The sequence below is a fragment of the Protomyctophum bolini genome (assembly GCF_963924005.1).
Source record: "Protomyctophum bolini genome assembly, chromosome: 5".
NCBI lineage: Eukaryota > Metazoa > Chordata > Actinopteri > Myctophiformes > Myctophidae > Protomyctophum > Protomyctophum bolini.
This window is the reverse complement of record NC_137866.1, coordinates 2,633,509-2,656,777: the sequence shown is the minus strand read 5'-3', so window position 1 is coordinate 2,656,777 and position 23,269 is coordinate 2,633,509. Positions and strand designations below refer to the sequence as shown.

Below are 23,269 nucleotides of genomic sequence, written 5' to 3'. Positions count from 1 at the left end.
AATTCATCTCAATTAATCACATTTTAATCGCATATCATTATCAATGGGCATATTTGACCTGAGCAGTGAGCTTTTTTTCTACATAAGCATAGGCAATAAAACAAGTAGTAATAATTATAGTGATAATATTATTTATATAAAGCTTCTCTAAGTACTTAAAGACACTTTTCAAGGAGAACATGAGAAAACAAATAAAAACAACTTTATTAGAGAAAAACTAAGACTATGGAATAAAATAAATTAAAGTGGAATGAGATAGCAATATTCCAGATGTGGGTTTGAATTTATAGGTGGTGGCATGTCTGTGATTTTTGGGAAGTGCATCGTTTTGACAGGTCTAACTGCTGTGGACAGTGAAACCCTTAAACACGGGCAGACGCAACGATACAGTCTATCATTCATTGTTAAAGCTCCAAATGATATTCCCATTCGTCTTTGTGTCTGCCCGTGTAACGCAGCAGCGAGTGTGAGGGGTTGGGGAACGGATGCAAAGTACATATAGTGAAACTAACGTTAGCTCCCATGCTAGCTATAGTAGCTTCCCTCGTCAACACAACAACACCCCAGATCGGGTGGAAGCTGCTGATATCACGTTGCTTGTGCCCGTGGATGGGAAATAAGATTTAAAAGGCTATGGAAGCGTGGATGAAAGGCAAAGCACAGATGTGTGCAAAGTTTTGTCGGATCTGCCTGTGCATTCCGTCTGCTGCAGTGCGTGTGTGTTCTGTCAACTTCTGTGTTACTCTTGTGAGTCTGTCACTGGCTAGCGTCATAAGCATGCGCCCTTCCTGCGCTGGAAGTAGCAGATCTACAAGTTATCTACCCGTCGCAATGCACAGCACGTTGGGCTTGTACATCTGTGTTTCTCCCGCAGTTTAGTTGAATTATATCGATTCACAACTTTATTTGCCCCTTCACTTCAGCAGCACAGAGACGCCTGTATGATAGACTCACGGAGCTGCATGGCCAGACTTTTTTCACTGATCACATAACGCCATAACGCGGGCAACGCTCGCAACAATAACTATAGCGCCGTTATGGAATGGGGAAATGTAAAGCGTTAGGTTACAAGTTACTGCAAATAGTAATTACGTTATGTAACGTAACGCATGTAAGGGCGTTAGTCACAACACTGCATGCCCCTAAAAAAGTATAAAAAAAAACATATTCTTGGCAAACTTGAATTAATGTGACTTGATTCATTGATTGATATCAAAAAGGTCAGCTCAAACCCACAATGCAATATTTTGTTTTCAAGAGTGTTGCTCTTGCACAAACAATCAGTAGCATTACAGATTAAATACAAACTACCTAATACCTATTCCATTTCTCCATTCCAAATGCATTTGTCTTATATTATGTAACACCATCGCCACTATTCCATATATTTTTTAACTATTTTCAGCAATGGTATAATATTGTTTTTTTCGGTAGGGTAGGTAGATCTTGTTGAGCCAGTCATTTTGAAAGTAGCTCTCAAGTCAAAAATCACACCTGTGTGAACCAAGTGGTGCAACTCCCCTCTCTAAAAGCTGAATAACTCCTAATCTACGGAGCTCTCCGGTGGTCTAGATGGAAACATTGGTGCTTTCTAGAGCAAGGATGGCTATATTTTAGCTCGTTAGCATTGACGCTAATTATGTAGCAACAACATCCACACACGGGTGCGGGTGCGTGCGCACACCAGTGGTGCACGCGCACGCATGCGCACACCACTCGTGCTCATTGACGTACCTACGACACAAACAGGTACATGGACATTGCGAGCTGGTTGTAGAAGTGGTTGCACCACTTAACCCATTCTGACCTGAGATCAGATTCATACGAGGTTTCCACTAGGACACACACTGGTCTGATTGACCCATTCTGACCTGAGATCAGACTCTAAAAATGTCAGTTGTTCTTCGATTCTTCAAAAATAGCAGACCTACAAGCTCGTAGCGCGCCACTCGGTGGCGCGCTATGAGCTTGTAGATCTGCTATTTTTCAATAGCTAAAGCATAACATGATGCTTAACACCAAAACGTGTTCCCGTTCAGAATGGGTTAAAAAGTGTGGGCACCCCTGATTCTTTTTTTTTTTTCACTTAATTTTTATTGAAGGAAGAACAGACAAAAAAAACACAACTAACAAGACAATACGGAAAGAAAAAGAAAAGAAAATGACAAAAAGAAAAAGAAAAAAGGCTGCATTTTTCATATTAACAACAAACATTCAATGAAATCCTATTGCAATATCGCTAGGCTGAGAGAAGAGATTTAACTTTTCCCACTTTTTATAGAATTTATCCTCTTGTAGTCTACAGTATGAATGTTAGTTTTTCCATAGAATACAGTTCCTCAATAATGTCCATCCATTGATCTTTCGTTGGTGGGTCCTGTTGGTACCAGCGTCGTGTGATTTCTTTTTTTACTTGATGCTAAGGAGGATCTTGATTAAATATTTATCATGAATTTGAAACTCTTCAGGGATATTTCCCAACAGTAGAAAAGAAACAGACAGAGCAGGTATCTCAAAACACAGAATGGTCTCCAAGGTGGAGTGGATATCCTGCCAGTATTTCTGAATTTTAGGACAAGACCAGAAAATATGAGCGTGGCCCGCCCCCTTGTGGGGCACCCCTGATTCTAACCCACCCACCCGTCCCTCCGTCTCTCCCCGTCCTCCAGGTCCCACGAGCTGCGCTCCAAGGTGGTCTCCCTCCAGCTGCTCCTCTCCGTGCTCCAGGGGGCGGGGCCGGTGTTCCGCACCCACGAGATGTTCGTCAACGCCATCAAGCAGTACCTCTGCGTGGCGCTGTCCAAGAACGGCGTCTCCTCCGTGCCCGAGGTGTTCGAGCTCTCCCTGGCCATCTTCCTCACGCTGCTGTCTCACTTCAAGGTCCACCTCAAGATGCAGATCGAGGTACGTACTAACGCCAGGCCAGGGGTTCCGTCTTATCTGTGGGCGGACAGCGGAAGGGCTTAAAGGGACACTTCACCCTTTTTGCAAAAAGATATATGTTAATGACGTTTAGAAGCTTTAGAACACTTTCCTGGGGGTCTTTATGTGTGTAATATGTGGTTTTAGATATTTTAGATTGTAGCAGTGAGCCTGGTGTCTCTGATGTCATGGACACTGGGCTCACTTCCTTCCTGGACTACATGTTAAGACAGCTCTCCCCCCTATCCACAAGGAGGAGCAGTGCACCAAAGAATTATGGGAATTGTAGTCCAGGAAGGAAGTGAGCCCAGTGTCCATGACATCAGAGACACTGGGCTCACTGCTACAATCTAAAATAGCTAAAACCACATATTACACACATAAAGATCTCCAGGAAAGTGTTCTAAAGCTTCTAAACGTCATTAACATATTTTTTTTTGCAAAAAGGGTGAAGTGTCCCTTTAATAATGCTTTAACCCATTTGGTATTTATACTTTAGCTATTGAAAAATAGCAGATCTACAAGCTCCCACCGGGTCCCAGTCACTTTGCGACATGTTGTTGTGAGTTTGTTGATTGGCTATTTTGTCAAAGAGTGTTTGGTGTAGTACCTTTTAGTGATTTGAGTCTACTTGAAAAATGTCCAACATTTGAACAGTTTAAGAGCCATTTAAACGTCAAGACGTCTAATTGCCAAATATTTACCGGATGCCACGGACAAGACAAGACGTCTTCCCTTGGGAATTCAATATTTAGAAAATTCCTCTAATCTGGTGTACAGGTGATGACATGCACATTATTACATGCATAATATAATTACAAATTCTTTCTTTCTTTATAATGGGAGAATTGGCACTCAAAGCCTAAACTGGTGACCACCAGGTGGCGCTGAAAGTCCATGTTGCTCTGGTTGACATTGGTCATCTGTCTACTGCTATGTTCTCACCTCCTTCTGTCTATCGTTCTGTTTTCAGGTGTTCTTCAGGGAGATCTTCCTGACCATCCTGGAGACGTCCTCCAGTTCCTTTGAGCACAAGTGGATGGTCATTCAGACCCTCACACGCATCTGTGCAGGTACTGTCCACACCTACCTGCTACATACTGTACACACACCTACCTACTGTACTGTACTGCTGTACTGTCCACAGGAGAAACATTCACCCAACCAACAGCTTGTTTGCTATGATGTACACACTCTTTTCACCAGGCCACACGCCTGACAAGTCTTTGTTGGGTCATGAAAAGATAGCACTGACGAAGGTCTGAGGACCGAAACGTTTGCTTTTTAATTGCACCATGAGCACAGAGCACCATAAGAGCATGATAAAAATAAGTCTCAGTCTAAAGGAGTTTTACTTATTTTTCTATACGGTGAGCGAGTCTTTTCCTGTAAAAGTCTCCCTTATGGTTTTGAGGAAAAAAAGACGAAGAAAGGCGCAACAGTTTTCTCAGTGCTTTAGGTCATGAAAACGCACAAGATGTGTCACGTTGTTAAATGTATTTGGTTTATTTCCTCTACATAATCTCTGATCATGAGTCAGCATTTCATAAACATTCAGGTCATTTTGTTATGCCAGCCTATGACAGAGTAATCCCTCCTCTGTGGCCCAGGGGACACTTTTATTTTTAAAAGCATCAGTTTTCCAGTCATGATCCAATCACTGATGGATTCTTTAAAAATAGAGTGGCTCGGTTAGTGGCTCTTAGATGGGTGCTCTTTGGTAATACAGGTAGAACCATATATAGACAAAATAGGTATGTTTCCTTCAAGTTGTACTGCCTAATTCCCAAAGGTGTAAATTGCAGACTTGCAAAGAAAAAAAGCAGTCAAAGGCACTCCGTATTTGGTGACAAAAAATGCATATAGTTTTGAAACTATTATGCAGTACAACGTGAAGGAAAGATACCCTTTTTTGTCTATGATTGATTCTTTATAGTATATTCTTGTAAGGCCTTTTAGTATGTCAAGTGGTTCATCATGGTACAGATTTCTTACTACTTTTATAGCTTGACTATAATTTATTTTATAGCTTAACTACCGGTATATTTAACACTGCAAATGTCAACATTGCTTTTATTGCTTTACCAACAGTTAACACCTGTATTTCCCCATGGGGATCATAAAGGTTTATATCATCATCATGTCTGTCTGCATGTCCGTATATATTTAATAAGAATAAATAACTTGTGTTCACACGATCATGTCCATGTCCACCTTGGCTGTAGCTAATCTCTGCTCAACACATATCAGTCAGATATCTAGACTAATATGTGACCAAATTTGACAGAGATTGCCATTGGATTTTTTTGATTTTTTTTCATGTGATATGAAAGCAGGGAATCATAGCTTTCTTGGTTGTTCAGTTTGACCCTCCAGTTTTGGAGATATGGCTTATAGAGTAATGTCTTGCAGAGAAACAGCGAGTTGAGAAAACAGGCTTGAAAAGGATCACTTCTGTCTCTAACATTACACCTAGCTACATGTTTAAGCATTTATTTCATATTTACATGTCTTCTTAACATTACACCTAGCTACATGTTTAAGCATTTATTTCATATTTACATGTCTTCTGTGGTCTCTAATATTACACCTAGCTACATGTTTAAGCATTTATTTCATATTTACATGTCGATTTCTGCTCTGACACTTATTTCAGACATGCTCTAGTATCCTGCGAAGAGTCTGCCTATGATATTAAAGGAGAATTCCATACTAAAAGGCTTTCTTACCTTTCTTTGTAGTTGTTACGTCCCCATCAAAGAGGTTCAGGTGTCAAAAGCTCCTTATTGGCTATTTCCCCTACCATAAGCCCTAAATGAATTGCATTGAATTGAATGGGATGTATGGGGTGTTGTGCTAATTCGCTTATTTCCATCGAAATAAGTAGTAAAGTGTGCCGCTTGGGTTATTATTTACATTATGAAGAGAGGATATATACAAAGAAATTATAATTTTGAGCGATGGAAATAAGCAAATTAGCACAACACCCCATACATCCCATTCAATTCAATGCAATTCATTTAGGGCTTATGGTAGGGGAAATAGCCAATAAGGAGCTTTTGCACAAAATAACACTTGGACCTCTTTGATGGGGACGTAACAACTACAAAGAAAGGTAAGAAAGCCTTTTAGTATGGAATTCTCCTTTAACTCATTTTGAAAAAAAAAGGAAATACGTTTTTCTCCTGGTGAAAAGCTGGAATTTTCACGATGGCAGGCTCTCAGTCAAATCTGGTCACACATGCTAGATCTGTGAGTGCTCGGATCATGTTCATGTTGCGTCTTAGACAGTTCACACTGCGATCAGGTCTTTGGAGAGCGAACTCTGACATTCCTTCAAGTCGACCTGGGGTTAGGTTTTGTTGAATACTCGGGGCTGAAATCGTGTGGTCTATAAGCGTTTAATCGTCCACTTGTTAATTCCCTGCAGATGCCCAGTGTGTGGTGGACATCTACGTGAACTACGACTGTGACCTAAACGCCGCCAACATCTTTGAGCGGCTGGTGAACGACCTGTCAAAGATCGCCATGGGCAGGAGCGGGCAGGAGCTGGGCATCACCCCTCTACAGGTAGGTTCACCTCGGGACAGGTTCAGCATCACTTACTGTAAACTGTGTACTGTATCTCTTTGCTGTCTGCAAGAAACCACCAAAACGCCAAAATGTTCATCTTTCAGGAAATGAAAAAATAGGTTTTTGTCAAAGCGCTTTTTAATATTTTTCATTGGTTCAATATTTTTTTAATATACACTGATTTATATATATTTTTAAATCTAAAAGTTCCTTTCAACGATACATTGGCATCCATTTTTAGAAGATCTACATCTTAAAGGGAAACTTCACCCTTTTTGCAAAAACATTATGTTAATGACGTTTAGAAGATTGTAATCCAGGAAGTAAGTGAGCCCAGTGTCCATGACATCAGAGACACTGGGCTCACTGCTAAAATATCTAAAACCACATATTGTGGTTTTACAAGTGTTAAGTGTTCTAAATATTCTAAACGTCATTACCATATATTTTTGGGGGGTGAAGGGGGTGAAGTGTCCCTTAAAATAAACTTGCTTTTCTGTGACTATTAAACCTTCACATACACAATACAATTACAAATGTATCCTTTTGTAAATCAGGGAATGTACCAGTAGAACCAAATGGACCCATACGTGTGTGTGTGTGTGTGTGTGTGTGTGTGTGTGTGTGTGTGTGTGTCTAATATTTTTTACTTTATTCGTTTATTTGGTCGAGACAGTGTAGAATTGTAGATTGATGAACATTACATTAAAAATGCAGGGAAAATATACCAGATTTAGCGAGATTTGCTAATTTCCATCTGTAGTTCCCAGACATCAAACAATACAAACAGGACTGACATACAGGACATAGCATACAGATACCTAGTACATTTCAATCGTAATAAGACTAGTAAGAATAAGAAATAAGAAAAGATTAAACTATTAGTTAAAACTATTATTATTTCCAGGAGCTGAGCCTGCGTAAGAAGGGCCTGGAGTGCCTGGTGTCCATCCTCAAGTGCATGGTGGAGTGGAGCAAAGACCTGTACGTCAACCCCAACCTGCAGGCCAACCTGGGTGAGTGGCCAATACCTTCATTATTAGCATCCCCACCCTGGGTGAGTGGCTACTACGTTCTTTAGATCACACCCACCCTGGGTGAGTGGTCAATACGTTCATTAGAGCACGCTCACCCTGGGTGAGTGGCCAGGGCTCCACTGGGCGCGTCGCGTCTCCGTCGCGTCCTGCTCGCGTCATGACAACGTCAACGTCACGCTAGAGGTGCTCCACCGCGGGCTTTTGAAAACTGCGCGTCAGCAACATTATGGGTAATGTATTGTGGGTATGTGCGTGCGTCAAAAAACGAACCGGGCCAATTTTTGAGTCACCGAACGCAGCACAACGCAACGCAGCGCAGGCAGTGGAGCCACCCTCCATTGATTAAAAGGGAACATTCCCGACGCTGACGCTGACGCGACGCTGACGCGCCTGGTGGAGACCTGGCGTTAGTTTTCGTCAGTGGTCGACAGAAACAACACTGATACTTTGTGTTCCTCCTCCTCCTCCAGGCCAGGAGCGTCCGTCGGGGGACGGCGGCAGCGACGGCGCGGAGCTGAAGCTCCCGGACCACCTGGCGGGTCACCTGTCGGCCCGGCGGGACAGCATCAGCTCCCTGGACTCCACGGTGTCGTCCAGCGTCCAGGGCTCGTCCTCGCAGCACGAACCGGAGCAGTACGAGGTCATCAAGCAGCAGAAGGACATCATTGAGCACGGCATCGAACTGTGAGCCTCCACTCTCGGTGTTAGCATTATGATACGCTTTAGCTATTGAAAAATAGCAGATCTACAAGCTCATAGCGCGCCACCGAGTGGCGCGCTACGAGCTTGTAGATCTGCTATTTTTTGAAAAAAATCGAAGAACGACTGACATAGAAACATAGCTTTTTCAGAAAACTGTCAGGATGTAGAAGACACTTGAGAATGTGAATCTGAATGGGAATGGGAATGGCTGTTCAGGCCCTTCCAAATCTGACATTCCTACTACCTACTTTGGCCGGTGTCATTTAAAAGGTTCATTAAAAAGAGGATCTTTCATCTCTCTCTCTCTCTCTCTCTCTCTCTCTCAGGTTCAACAAGAAGCCAAAGCGAGGCATCCAGTACCTCCAGGACCAGGGCATGCTGGGCAGCACAGCAGAGGACATCGCACAGTTCCTCCACCAGGAGGAGAGACTGGACACGGTGAGTGACTCTGGGAAATGCTCTTATTACAATATCGTAATTATGATTTTTCTTTATATTTGAACACAACATTGCAATACATAGTTTACAACCATTAAAATAATATTTAAAGTGGATGTTTTTTTTGTGAGGGTACCTATCCCTTCTAATCCTGTCCTCCCCCCCACACACACAGACCCAGGTGGGCGAGTACCTGGGGGAGAACATCAAGTTCAACAAGGAGTGCATGTACTGCTACGTGGACCAGATGGACTTCTGCAGCCGGGACTTTGTCTCGGCGCTCAGAACCTTCCTGGAGGGTTTCCGGCTGCCCGGAGAGGCCCAGAAGATCGACCGGCTCATGGAGAAGTTCGCCGCGCGGTACCTGGAGTGCAACCAGGGGTAAGACTGAGCGACCGTGCTGCTGCCTGTCAGCAGTGGACTGTAATAGAGCGTCGCAGTCCCACCCCCTGTCATGACGACGCCAGGCCCAGGAAATGATTCCCAGACAGTGCATTTTTCCCATAGACTTTTCAAAAAGTATTTATTTAAAGACGTACAAAGACAACTGGAGTCGTGACAACTCATGACAACAAACACAATATTTTGGACCAGACAAATAATTACAAAGAAGAAAAACAACAAAAAAAGTGTTTTTTCTTCTTTCGAATTATTTGTTCGGCCCAAAAAGTTTGTTGACATGATTTGTCACAACTGGAGTTGTACTTCCAGTCCGCTTCTCTCTACTTCCTTCACCGATGTTGGTGTTAACGATGATACCATTTCACTCATTGGGTCGCCATAATCGCCATTTCACGCCTCCTGTCCAAACGCCCTGGGCGCGGAGATCGCCTTTTCGCCCCTATATACAGGTTTAATGTTTGTTTTTAGTTCAGCGTTGACGCCATTGACAATGAAGGGGAAATGTACGTCATCTTGTCCCTAAACACAAACATGAAATGCCATTAACAATAAAGATAATTTAATGTTTGTTTTGACACCGGTTGTCACAGCAACATGAGTTGTCCTTTAAGGCTCTGGTCTATTTTAGTGTGCAGTGGTTCTCAAACCTTTCTAATCTCTCCTCCAGACAGACTCTCTTTGCCAGCGCAGACACTGCCTACGTGTTGGCGTACTCCATCATCATGCTGACCACAGACCTGCACAGTCCTCAGGTAAGAACTGACCTCAGACCTGAACTGACCTCAGACCTGCACAGTCCTCAGGTAAGAACTGACCTCAGACCTGCACAGTCCTCAGGTAAGAACTGACCTCAGACCTGCACAGTCCTCAGGTAAGAACTGACCACAGACCTGCACAGTCCTCAGGTAAGAACTGACCTCAGACCTGCACAGTCCTCAGGTAAGAACTGACCACAGACCTGCACAGTCCTCAGGTAAGAATATTAGCTCTGTCCATCCCACAGCCATCGACACACACACACACACACACACACACACACACACACACACACACACACACACACACACACACACACACACACACACACACACCACACACACACTCAAAAGGCGCAATAGAGGGTATGCTTGTGACATCATCATCAAACCAGGAAGTTATGTGGTGCTTACTGAGTGCCAAAAAACTACTTTCTAGCCTTGACAGCCCAGACATCCAAACAGAAAAGTCCTCTCTGATTGCATTAAACAATGTTAAACAAAGTTAAACTCACTTTGCCACTCACTTTAAGCATGCGCATACCCTCTATTGGCGACGGGTGAGTTAGGAATTTATTTGGGTGTTTGTTACCATCTGTCACAGTTTTTTTTAAACCATTTTTTGTTTTGTTTTTTTCTTTTCTTGTTTATCGCATTTATATACCTTTTTTAAATTTGTATTCATCTGGACCATTTACGTTATCTGTCACTATTTTTTCCCCCGTTATATATTACTATCTGTCAATTATCAAGGACCCCCTGGGGTTCCCCCCCTGCACCCTACGTAGAAAGCCATGATCTAGAATGTACATCCAGTATGTCATATATATTTTCTTCTCTCTCTCATCTTCCCTTCTCCTCCTCGTCCTCCCCTACACATGCAGGTGAAGAACAAGATGACCAAAGAGCAGTACATCAACATGAACATCTCCTCTCTCTCTCTCTCTCTCTCTCTCCTCCTCAGGTGAAGAACAAGATGACCAAAGAGCAGTACATCAAGATGAACATCTTCTCTCTCTCTCTCTCTCTCTCTCCTCAGGTGAAGAACAAGATGACCAAAGAGCAGTACATCAAGATGAACATCTCCTCTCTCTCTCTCTCTCTCTCCTCAGGTGAAGAACAAGATGACCAAAGAGCAGTACATCAAGATGAACATCTCCTCTCTCTCTCTCTCTCTCTCCTCAGGTGAAGAACAAGATGACCAAAGAGCAGTACATCAAGATGAACCGGGGCATCAACGACAGCAAGGACCTCCCAGAGGAGTACCTCTCTTCCATCTACGACGAGATCGCTGGTAAGAAGATCGCCATGAAGGACAGCAAGGAGCACTCCATCACCCCCAAGAGCAGCAAGCAGAGTGAGTACCTGGAGGACGCACAGTACAGTACAGTACAGTACAGTACAGTACAGTACAGTAAGAGCAGCAAGCAGAGTGAGTACCTGGAGGACGTACAGTACAGTACAGTACAGTACAGTACAGTACAGTACAGCACAGTACAGCACAGTACAGCACAGTACAGTACAGTACAGTACAGTACAGTACAGTACAGTACAGTACAGTAAGAGCAGCAAGCAGAGTGAGTACCTGGAGGACACACAGTACAGTACAGTACAGTACAGTACAGTAAGAGCAGCAAGCAGAGTGAGTACCTGGAGGACACACAGTACAGTACAGTACAGTACAGTACAGTACAGTACAGTAAGAGCAGCAAGCAGAGTGAGTACCTGGAGGACACACAGTACAGTACAGTACAGTACAGTACAGTACAGTACAGTACAGTACAGTACAGTACAGTAAGAGCAGCAAGCAGAGTGAGTACCTGGAGGACACAGAGAACCGCTGGAGAAAAGCAAATTACTGTTTTAGTTTTAGTCATAGTCTCTTGAATACTTTTCACTTAGTTTCAGTCACATTTTAGTCACCTGGAATGTATTAGTGTTGGTGTAGTTTTAGTCGACTAAATGTCATAAGACTTTAGTACGACTAAATCTACAGTTGATTTAGTCGAGCAAAATGTCTTTTGGCGGGCCTTGATGCCGTCGTAATTTTTCACATGCTGAAAATAGCAGAGATCTACAAGCTCACAACGCGTCACAGTTGTGAGCTTGTAGATTTTGGCTATTTTCAGCATGCAACTAAAGGTGGCCTTACACTAGCCGATTTTTTTTCAATCTGAAATCTGATCCGGAGCGGGGCAGAGCAAATATCAAACATTCTTGATGTTGATCGTGGCCGATCGCACTTTCAGCGGCCCCCGAGCAGCCCCCCCCGAGCGTCAAAAATGCCCGATTTATCGGCTAGTGTAAGGCCACCTTAATTGTAAAATGACTTATAGTAGATCTCAACAGATTTTAATTAGTCTAGTTTTTATTTGTTGACGAAATCTTCAGTATAATGTAGTCTTAGTTTTCATTTAGTTTCCATTTAGTTTTCGTCAGTGGAAAAAGGTAATCGTAGACGAACATTTTTCGTCTTCAACAAAATCAACACACTGCCTGATTGTTATGGCGATTATTATTTCTAAGGGAAAGGGACGTCTGCCAGTCCGTCCTCATGTGTTTATCTCAGAATCTAAATGTGTGCCGTCTCAAAATCATCACTTTCAACCTTCTCTGTGTGGTGTCAGGCGCGGCCAGCGAGAAGCAGCGCCGTCTCCTCTACAACCTGGAGATGGAGCAGATGGCCAAGACGGCCAAGGCTCTGATGGAGGCCGTGAGCCACGCGCAGTCCCCCTTCTTCAGCGCCACGCACCTGGAGCACGTCAGGCCCATGTTTAAGGTACCTGGAGCACGTCAGGCCCATGTTTAAGGCACCTGGAGCACGTCAGGCCCATGTTTAAGGTACCTGGAGCACCTGGTGCACGTCAGACCCATGTTTAACCCATTTAGACCTGAGAACGATTCTACTAATGCCTTCTAAATCCTGACAGATTTCTGACCGTTTCTATGTCGGTGGTTCTCAAACATTTTCATGTCAAGGACGGAGGACCCCACATATATAATCTGAAAATATGTTGTTCCAGGGACCCAAGCCAGAAGCAAAGATTTGAGTTAAAAATTTGCTCTGTAACAATATATATTCAAAGATTTCAGGCACATTTTCATGATTTTTCAGAAATAGCAGACCTACAACGCCCGGGGTTATTTAATCCATTCAATCATAGTGCCCAGTAGGGCCTTAACCAAAAAATCGATTATTCGGGTAGTCTACTAGCAAAACGGTAGTCGACACTGTAAATCAAAAATCGAGTATTCGCTAATATTTTTTTTAATATTGTTTATGATTTTTGTTTTGTTTTTCTACAGCAGACATGCAGCTGTGAGCTCTGTTGTTTTGTTGGTAGTTTCTCTGACTTAATTAAGTACTAATCCATTCCTGGCTGATTGTTTTCATATCATATACAACAAGCCTACTGTGCGTGGGCTTTGCCCAGATATTTGAATATTCTTCTGGAGTTCACACACTGAGGTTATAGAGGAGGACCTGGAGATGAGGGAGCACTTCAGACTTTCTGTGAATGTAATGCTGTCTGTACGTTTGGGGCAGTTTTCTGTGAATGTAATGCTGTCTGTACGTTTGGGGCAGTTTTCTGTGAATGTAATGCTGTCTGTACGTTTGGGGCAGTTTTCTGTGAATGTAATGCTGTCTGCGCGCACGTGTTGGCCGAGGAACACACATGTGGGCCGGTTTAAAAAAAAAAGAAATCCCCCCCACCTTGGTATAGCCAGAGAAGCATCTCTTCTTTTGCATGTGATGACAGACATCATTTCATTTCATTCCTCATACATAGATGCCATTGACTGGCTCTGTAGTCAATGGGCAAATACATATTTCATTAACACTAGAAGGTCTAAGAGGTCATTTTAACCGTTTTTTTATTATTTTTAAGTTGATTATCTTTGAGCCCATGAAGCTTTCAGAAGGTTCCCCTTCCATGAGCATCATCATCCATCACCATTCTATCATCTCAGAAAATCTTGACATCTGAAAAAAATTCTAAACGTGAATTTAAGCACATGCAAATTTAGCTGATTTTATTTCAGACCTTCTAGTGTATAATATACCTTTTATATTAATTCTGTATATCAGCAAAATGTAGATTTTTTTATGTTAGACATTGAGGGAAATTGAGATTAGCAGATTAAAAAAAAATCAGCTCATCAACCCGATCGAAAAGTCTGACCGAACCGTCTCAAACGTGGCGCGTCACGACTGGCCAATCACAGAGTCATATGAGCCTGAGGTGTGCAGTGACGACTGGCCAATCACAGAGAGTGTCTCATATGAGCCTGAGGTGTGCAGTGACGACTGGCCAATCACAGAGAGTGTCTCATATGAGCCTGAGGTGTGCAGTGACGACTGGCCAATCACAGAGTGTGTCTCATAATGAGCCTGAGGTGTTCAGTCACGACTGGCCAATCACAGAGAGTGTCTCATATGATCCTGAGGTGTGCAGTGACGACTGGCCAATCACAGAGTGTGTCTCATATGATCCTGAGGTGTGCAGTGACGACTGGCCAATCAGACGGTTTCTCAGTCTGTCTGTCTGCAGCTCTGATGAAGAGACACATTCTCAGCGTGTTCGGGAGGTTTTGTGCATCGGCTTCCCTGATTGGCCAAACCCCAACGCGTCTGCTTCACGGATTGGCTGAGAGACATTGTCACATTTATTCCTCATAGTTATAAATGCAACAACTTGCATCGTTCCCAAACACGCATGGGCCCCCAAGTAGGCCGGCGTGCTCCATCCCTCGTACCGTGTCCTTCACACGTTCTCCTGTAACTGCAGATCAGCGCTCGTATCACAGTGATTGACAGGAGAGATGATCAGAGGAGCAGAGTTTGTACCACCATCATTAAGACCAGGACCAAAGTATGGATGGAGTCTCTGAGTGAAGGAGCAGCCGGTGAAAGAGTAGAGATTTGCTCTGGTCTCCACGTCATAAAAGGAGACCAGACCCTCCTCATAATCCACAAACACTCCCACTGTCTGGAGCTCCTCTCCTACAGGGAGGAGGACAGCAGGGTCAGCGCTAGCAAGAGCCTTGTACTCATTTCCATTCCTCAACCCTATAGTCCAGAAACCATTGTTGGGACTCAGTGTGATTGGTCCCTTCCTGTCGATGGACTCTCTGGCCACTCCTATTGTCCAGCGAGTCTTCCCTCCAACCTGAACCTCGTAGTAAAACCTTCCAGATGAAAAGCTTTGCTTTCCTAAGACACAGAAACGACATGAGAATCTCTCTTTGTTTTTGGGGAGAAACTTCCATACGTTTCCATCACTCACTTGTTTCCCATCCTCAGACAGGCTGAGTTCGGGGAATGCTGTGTCAGGGTCCAGAGTCACATGCACAGAGTATCGCTGAATTCTCCTCATCTCAGAATCACACAGTTTCTCCATCTCTTCTTCTCTGGGGTTCTCTTCTCTGGGGCGCTACTGCGCCCTCGCACTGTGTGGAATCAGGCTTTTATGCCGTTGAGATGCATGGAATCTGACCTCAGATCAGATATGATGTCAGAGTTCATCCAAATATGGAGTTCCACACAGCTCCAGACTGTGTTAGGGGACCACAGTTCAAACTAGAACTGCACTCTGTCGAGTGCATACTTGCTTGTTGCACACTAGTTTCCCTCTTTCCCTTTTGATCTATTTTTCACTATAACTGTAAGAGTATACTAGGCATGTTTGTTTCTCCTATGCCGTGTTTGATTTTAGTTTTAGTCATATAGTCTTTTGAATAGTTTTCATTTAGTTTTAGTCACATTTTAGTCACCTGGAATGTTTTACCGTTAGTCTAGTTTTAGTCAACAAAATCTCATGAGATTTCAAGTCGACTAAATCTACAGTTGATTTAGTGTCGACTAAAATGTCTTTTGGCGGGCCTTGATGCCATTCGTAATGGCAGATTTCACACATGCAACCAAGTGTAAAATGACTTATACTGGATCTCTTGTCCACTTAGTCCCTTCCTAACATTTGTCTAGTTTTTTTTATTTCTCTACGAAATTGTCGATATATTTAGTCTTTAGTTTTAGTCATCATAGCTTAGTTTTCATTTAGTTTTTGTCAGTGAAAAAAATAAAACGTTTTAGTCGAGGAAATCAACACTGCCACTGTGTGTGTAGTACGTCGCGCATCAAAAACCATTGGATGTTTCCTCACTCTATTCCACCAGAATAATTAAGAAGGCAAACTAAATCATTGCAGACAACTCCCATGATCCTGCACATCACCTCTTCAATCTCCTCCCATCAGGCAGGAGATTTAGAGCGTCGCAGTCCCGCCCCCTCGAGAGACCCGGAAAATAAATCGCCGTTCATTTTCCTCATAGGCATTTCTTTAAGTATTTATTTTAAAGACGGTTATACGCCGCGGACAAAGCCAACTCGGATCGTGACAAATCATGACAATAAACACAATGTTTTGGGGCCGATCAAATCATTAGAAAGAAGAAAATAAAGGCAGGAGACACAACACTATTTGTTTTGTTTTTCTTCTTATAAATTATTTGATCGGCCCCAAAACATTGTGTTCATTGTCATGATTTGTCACGATCCGAGTTGGCTTTGTCCGCGGCGTAACCGTCTTTAAATAAATACTTTAAGAAATGCCTATGGGGAAAAATGCATTGGGATTCATTTCCTGGGCCACTCGTCGTTCTGAAAGGGGGAGGGACTGCGACGCTCTATAGAAGTATCAAGAGCTCAACATCTCGCTTCAGAGATAGAACTTTAGACCCCGTAGCCATTAGACATCTGAACTTGTAGAAATATGCATATAGCACTTTAAAATACTGAATGTAAGTTCTATGCTGCTGGTTTTTGTATTGTATTGTCCTTCTTGTTTGTGTATCTATGGTTGTCTGTATATGTTGAGTATGAACCAAGACAAATTCCTATCAACTTGTTGACATGGCAAATAAATTAAATAATTTAATCTTGAATCATACCCGAAGGCGGGGTTGGCGAAAGGGCCTTTCTGTGTGGAGTTTGCATGTTCTCCCCGTTTCCCCTAGGGTAGGTACCCTCACAAAAAACATGCAGTAATCCTGGTCACTAAACTGCCTCCCCCTGGCCAGCCGGGGCGCCTGATGGAGGGGAAAGGAACTGGTTAGAATAACGTGTTCCAACCAGGGAAACTCCCCCCTGTCAGGTGTAAAAGGAGCAACTTGGACACTCAGGCATGAAGGAGGCATGAGTTCAAGTCCGTTGCTCTCCCCTTGTCCCCCATATATGGGGACTAGGTTGGTGGAGGGTGTGTAGAGCCCAGGATCACATTAGATGATTGACACAGGGGTGAAAAATGGGTTACAAAATCGTGGGATAAAAAATATATAAAAAAAAAAAAACTTGTTGACATGGCAAATAAATGATTGAATCTTGAATGTTGAATCTTGTGTGTTCCAGCTGGCGTGGACCCCCCTGTTGGCAGCGTTCAGCGTGGGTCTCCAGGACTGTGACGACCCCGAGGTGGCCTCGCTGTGTCTGGAGGGCATCCGCTGTGCCATCCGGATCTCCTGCATCTTCCACATGCAGGTCAGAACCATCATCGCCACCTGTTAGTGATGCAGGGGCCGGCCCGTTGCCCGCAGGTTCCGTGGGCGGGTTGTTGATTAATATATTGTTTTGCGGGGCAGGTTGGTGCGGGCTGGGTCCTGTGGCGGAACGGGCGGGTTATGAAAAAAAGCCGGCCCGCGCAACACTACCTGTACTCACTCACTGCTGAGTGCTGCTGACCCCTACTCTTCTAAACAGTTTTCTTTTTGTCAAATATGTTTTTATTGAACAGATAAATTATTACAAACATTATAATATGAAATACTTTTTTTATGAAACAAAATGAAAGAAAAGATAAAGACAAAAAAGATAAAGAAATCCCTTAACCCTCTCCCACCCATACTGCTCAGTGATATTGCATACTATATAATAAGATGATAGAAATCTCGTGGAAAACATCTGAAAAGAAAATGGCGTACAGTCAACCATATCAACGGTATCCTGTCTATTAATCGTTTCTACTCAGGTAATGGACAAGGGGCAGCCGAACCTTATCAAACTGTCTCTCCCTGTTTCTCAGGAAATACCTTATTCTCTCAAGATGAAGTGTACTAGTCATTTCATTTAACCAGTGCTTAAATGCAGGAGCCTCCTCTTTCTTCCATTGTGTCAGAATTAGTTTTTTCGCTGTAATCAGACCATATGAGAAGAGTTGTTTCTGTGCTCTCGTCAACATAGGCATGGAGTCTGACAAACCCAGAATTATTAGTACAGGATCGGGGTCAATATGAATACTCAAAATATCAGAGAGCGTCTCAAATATCTTAATCCAATATCTTTGTATCCGAGGGCAAAGGGCGAAGCTATGAAGAAGATTTGCATCTATTGTATTACATTTGTCACAATGCGAAGAAATATCTGGGTATATGTTATGTAATTTTAATTTTGAATAATGGAGTCTATGTATGACACGAAACTGGATAAGGCAATGTCTGGAATTGATAGAGCACGCATTAATTTCTTCAAGGCTGTCTTCCCAGAGCTCGTCTGAGATTGAAGTCCCCAGTTAATTTTCCCATGCCAGCTTAATAGCTGATGTAGTAGGTAGGTTTGCCACTTGAAATGATTCATAAAGATGTGACACCCTCACGTCTGGTACTGTATTATTAAGAAGGAACCTATCTAGGGATGAAGGTGTATCTCTCTCAAAAGTGGGAGAAAAGTTACGGATGTAGTTCCTAACCTGTAGAAACCTAAAAAAGTCACTCCTAGGGAGTCTATACTTTTCCTGCAGTTGAGCAAATGAGGCAAAAGTTCCACCCATATATAAGTCTCCAATTGTGCGTATACCCAAACCCTTCCACTGTGCAAACGTATCATCCAGTTGGGATGGTATAAATGAGGGGTTATCAGCTATAGGGAGCAGAAAAGATAGTGAGTTGTTCCTAAAATATGTTTTGATTTGTTTCCAGATTCTTATCATACTGTGAATGACAAGGCATCCATTGTAAATGGATTTATCTAAGTTCACGGGGGATAATATTATTGAACTCAAACAGCATGGCCGACATTTCTCCTGCTCCCATTGTAGCCAACGGGGAGGCATTTCTCCTGCTCCCATTGTAGCCAACGGGGAGGCATTTCTCCTGCTCCCATTGTAGCCAACGGGGAGGCATTTCTCCTGCTCCCATTGTAGCCAACGGGGAGGCATTTCTCCTGCTCCCATTGTAGCCAACGGGGAGGCATTTCTCCTGCTCCCATTGTAGCCAACGGGGAGGCATTTCTCCTGCTCCCATTGTAGCCAACGGGGAGGCATTTCTCCTGCTCCCATTGTAGCCAACGGGGAGGCATTTCTCCTGCTCCCATTGTAGCCAACGGGGAGGCATTTCTCCTGCTCCCATTGTAGCCAACGGGGAGGCATTTCTCCTGCTCCCATTGTAGCCAACGGGGAGGTTCAGCTGTGTTGTTTATCCAGGCCCAAATTGCTCTAACATTGGATGACCAGTAATATAGGCAGAAATCAGGCAGAGCAAGCCCACCAACCTGCTTTGGTTTACATAGATGGGATTTTTGTTTTTTGTATTCCCAGATTCTAAACAGTTTTCTGACTAAACCTTATGTTTCTTTGTCCTTCCTCTCTCTCTCTCTCTCTACAGTTGGAGCGTGACGCCTACATCCAGGCGCTGGCCCGGTTCACCCTCCTGACATTGTCCTTCCTCTCTCTCTCTCTCTCTGCAGTTGGAGCGTGACGCCTACGTCCAGGCGCTGGCCCGGTTCACCCTCCTGACATTGTCCTTCCTCTCTCTACAGTTGGAGCGTGACGCCTACGTCCAGGCGCTGGCCCGGTTCACCCTCCTGACATTGTCCTTCCTCTCTCTCTCCCTGCAGTTGGAGCGTGACGCCTACGTCCAGGCCCTGGCCCGGTTCACCCTCCTGACGGCCAGCTCCAGCATCACGGAGATGAAGCAGAAGAACATCGACACCATCAAGACCCTCATCACCGTGGCCCACACCGACGGGAACTACCTGGGGAACTCCTGGCACGAGGCACGTATGACTGGTTCTGTGTGGGTGTGTTTGTCTAGATCCTGAGTTGTTGACTGATTCTGTGTGGGTGTGTTTGTTTGTCTAGATCCTGAGTTTTTGACTGGTTCTGTGTGGTTGTGTTTGTTTGTCTAGATCCTGAGGTGTTGACTGGTTCTGTGTGGTTCTGTTTGTCTAGATTCTGAGGTGCATCAGTCAGCTGGAGCTGGCCCAGTTGATCGGCACCGGGGTGAAGACTCGCTACATTTCAGGGGTGGTCCGAGAGAGGGAGGGAAGCATCAAGGGATTCCCCTCTGGGACAGAGGAATTCATGCCCCTGGGACTGGGTAAGCAGCATGTACAACACAACGCACCGCAACGCACGCATGCACGCACGCACGCATGCACCGCAACGCATTGCACGCACGCACAGACACACACAGACACACACAGACACGCGCACGCACTCCAGAAGCCTGAAGGGTAGCTCTATCCTTTCTTTTAGGTCATCCAATTTCATTGCCTCACATTTAACCTACCGGTAATATAACCCAGTGCTCTTTGTTGTACTACAACAAAGTGAAAATGGCTGATCCAGAAACTCACAATGGGTTTCATTGTTGATCGGACATTTCCACACATTTTTGAGGGGCGCTAGCCAGCTATAGTGTGGATTCTGTCTCAACAACACAAACATTAAATGCCATTGGCTAATGGATGGATGGATGGATGGAGAATTTACGTCGTATGTGTCTGAGCAAATCGACAAATGTATTTCGGTAGGGAACCCTTTGGCCAATAAGGGACCACCGTTCCTGATGACGATGTGCGATGATTAGAGCACCCCTCACTTCACACGGGTGTGAGTTTTATTTATTTGTTTTAAGTAAAGGGTCCCGCACATCTAGTCCAGCTGTCCTAGGGACGCTAGGGAAGCGTACCCTATCCATAGAGGCCCCTTCTCCAAAAGATCCAAACCTGTTGGTCATGTGTCCTCTGCCCCAGTAGGAGGCGCTGTAGCACTCAGTGATAGCAACAAGAGTGTGCACGTTGCACATATTTACACACTGCCCTAATTAATCTCCTTTGATTGCGTACAGTACAGTATGTGGACAGTAAAACACAGGTGTTTGGTTTTACTGTACGTGGTGCAGCCGTGTGTTAACCCATTCTGGGCGGGAACCCCTTTTGGTGTTAGCGTCATGCTATGCTTTGTAGCTATTGAAAAATAGCAGATCTACAAGCTCATAGCGCGCCACCGAGTGGCGCGCTACGAGCTTGTAGGTCTGCTATTTTTTGAAAAATCGAAGAACGACTGACATAGAAACACAGCTTTTTCAGAAGACTGTCAGCGTTTAGAAGACATTTTTTTAATCTGATCTCAGGTCAGAATGGAAAACTGTCAGGATGTAGAAGACATTTTTATAATCTGATCTCAGGTCAGAATGTGTTAAATGCCTGTGGCTGTGGTTGCTAGGCACCCTGGTGGGCGGACAGGAGAGGAAACAGATGGCACAGATCCAGGAGTCCGTGGGGGAGACCAGCTCTCAGAGTGTCGTCGTTGCCGTGGACAGGTTGATATACACATAATATATATATATATTTTTTATATGTTATAGGAAAGGTTTCATGTATAATTTCAATCTTTCTATATGATTTATGATTATATTTTTAAGTTATAATTTGTTAGTTTGTAATGCAGTTATTAAGGCTGCTGCAGCAAGCTAAATAAAAGTAGATTTTGGTAACATGTCTGTGTTTTACAAATTGTAAACCTGGTGTCTGTCGTGTCTGTTGTAGGATCTTCACGGGCTCCACGAGGCTCGATGGAAACGCAATCGGTAAGTTTACAGTTCTAGTTTGTGTCTATGCCGTTTCTTTCAAGCAGTAATGCTTGAGAGGACATGAATAACAAAAATAAAAAATCAATTAAAAGCAATGTTGTAGAAGTGGGTCTTGAGCTGTGCTTTAAAAATGTCTACAGAGGCTGCCTGACGAAGGTACAGTGGGAGTTTGTTCCATGCCGTCGGCCCGTAGAAGCAAAAAGCTGCTTCCCCGTATTTTTTAGTTGCCATTTTTTTTGGCAAAGCGAGCAGGCCAGCAGTGGAAGACCTTAGGGGCGGTTTGGGACAGATTTAGGCAGGCAGTCATGTAGGTAGGAAGGTGAAGACCTTAGGGGGCGGTTTGGGACAGATTTAGGCAGGCAGTCATGTAGGTAGGAAGGTGAAGACCTTAGGGGGCGGTTTGGGACATATTTAGGCAGGCAGTCATGTAGGTAGGAAGGTGCGAGACCATTGAGAGCTTTATAGACAAATAAATGTAAGAATCATGTGGTCTCCTTCCCTCCAGTGGACTTCGTGCGGTGGCTGTGTGCGGTCTCCATGGACGAGCTGGCCTCGGCCCACCAGCCCAGGATGTTCAGCCTGCAGAAGATCGTGGAGATCTCCTACTACAACATGAACCGCATCCGGCTGCAGTGGTCCCGCATCTGGCAGGTCATCGGAGACCACTTCAACAAGGTCAGTACGGCCTCGGCCCCTAAACCTAAACCCTACTGCAACATGAACCGCATCCGGCTGCAGTGGTCCCGCATCTGGCAGGTCATCGGAGACCACTTCAACAAGGTCAGTACGGCCTCGGCCCCTAAACCCTACTACAACATGAACCGCATCCGGCTGCAGTGGTCCCGCATCTGGCAGGTCATCGGAGACCACTTCAACAAGGTCAGTACGGCCTCGGCCCCTAAACCCTACTACAACATGAACCGCATCCGGCTGCAGTGGTCCCGCATCTGGCAGGTCATCGGAGACCACTTCAACAAGGTCAGTACGGCCTCGGCCCCTAAACCCTACTACAACATGAACCGCATCCGGCTGCAGTGGTCCCGCATCTGGCAGGTCATCGGAGACCACTTCAACAAGGTCAGTACGGCCTCTAAACCCTAACCCTACTACAACATGAACCACTTCAACAAGGTCAGTACGGCCTCGGCCCCTAAACCCTACTACAACATGAACCGCATCCGGCTGCAGTGGTCCCGCATCTGGCAGGTCATCGGAGACCACTTCAACAAGGTCAGTACGGCCTCGGCCCCTAACCCCTAAACCCTAACCCTACTGCAACATGAACCACTTCAACAAGGTCAGTACAGCCTCGGCCCCTAAACCCTAAACCCTAGCCCTACCTCAACATGAACCACTTCAACAAGGTCAGTACAGCCTCGGCCCCTAAACCCTAACCCGCATCTGAGAGGTCATCGGAGACCACTTCAACAAGGTCAGTGACAAAGGCCGTCGGGATCGGGACTCGAACCCGCGGCACACTGCCAAACTGGATTACCAGCCAAGGTGCCTGGACCGCTGAGCCACGTCCCAGGCCTCAGTATTGATACCTAAGTATTAAATGTGAGTACCTTTCCT

At 44.5% G+C, this 23,269-nt stretch overlaps 1 protein-coding gene across 8 annotated transcripts in view; it reads left to right on the top strand.

The window, feature by feature from the left end:
- The window catches only part of arfgef2 (ADP-ribosylation factor guanine nucleotide-exchange factor 2 (brefeldin A-inhibited)), a 79,827-nt gene that overhangs the window by 29,595 nt on the left and 26,963 nt on the right, over nt 1-23,269 (top strand). For all 8 annotated transcript variants that reach the window (XM_080763430.1, XM_080763429.1, XM_080763434.1 and 5 more), the window contains 16 exons: nt 2,670-2,904; nt 3,896-3,995; nt 6,353-6,492; nt 7,403-7,511; nt 8,003-8,216; nt 8,561-8,672; nt 8,848-9,053; nt 9,742-9,826; nt 11,015-11,186; nt 12,457-12,608; nt 17,238-17,366; nt 19,716-19,874; nt 20,050-20,197; nt 21,328-21,424; nt 21,651-21,691; nt 22,200-22,369. In XM_080763430.1, the coding sequence (XP_080619556.1) occupies nt 2,670-2,904; nt 3,896-3,995; nt 6,353-6,492; nt 7,403-7,511; nt 8,003-8,216; nt 8,561-8,672; nt 8,848-9,053; nt 9,742-9,826; nt 11,015-11,186; nt 12,457-12,608; nt 17,238-17,366; nt 19,716-19,874; nt 20,050-20,197; nt 21,328-21,424; nt 21,651-21,691; nt 22,200-22,369 (2,269 nt within the window). The remainder of the gene's footprint in view (nt 1-2,669; nt 2,905-3,895; nt 3,996-6,352; nt 6,493-7,402; nt 7,512-8,002; nt 8,217-8,560; nt 8,673-8,847; nt 9,054-9,741; nt 9,827-11,014; nt 11,187-12,456; nt 12,609-17,237; nt 17,367-19,715; nt 19,875-20,049; nt 20,198-21,327; nt 21,425-21,650; nt 21,692-22,199; nt 22,370-23,269) is intronic.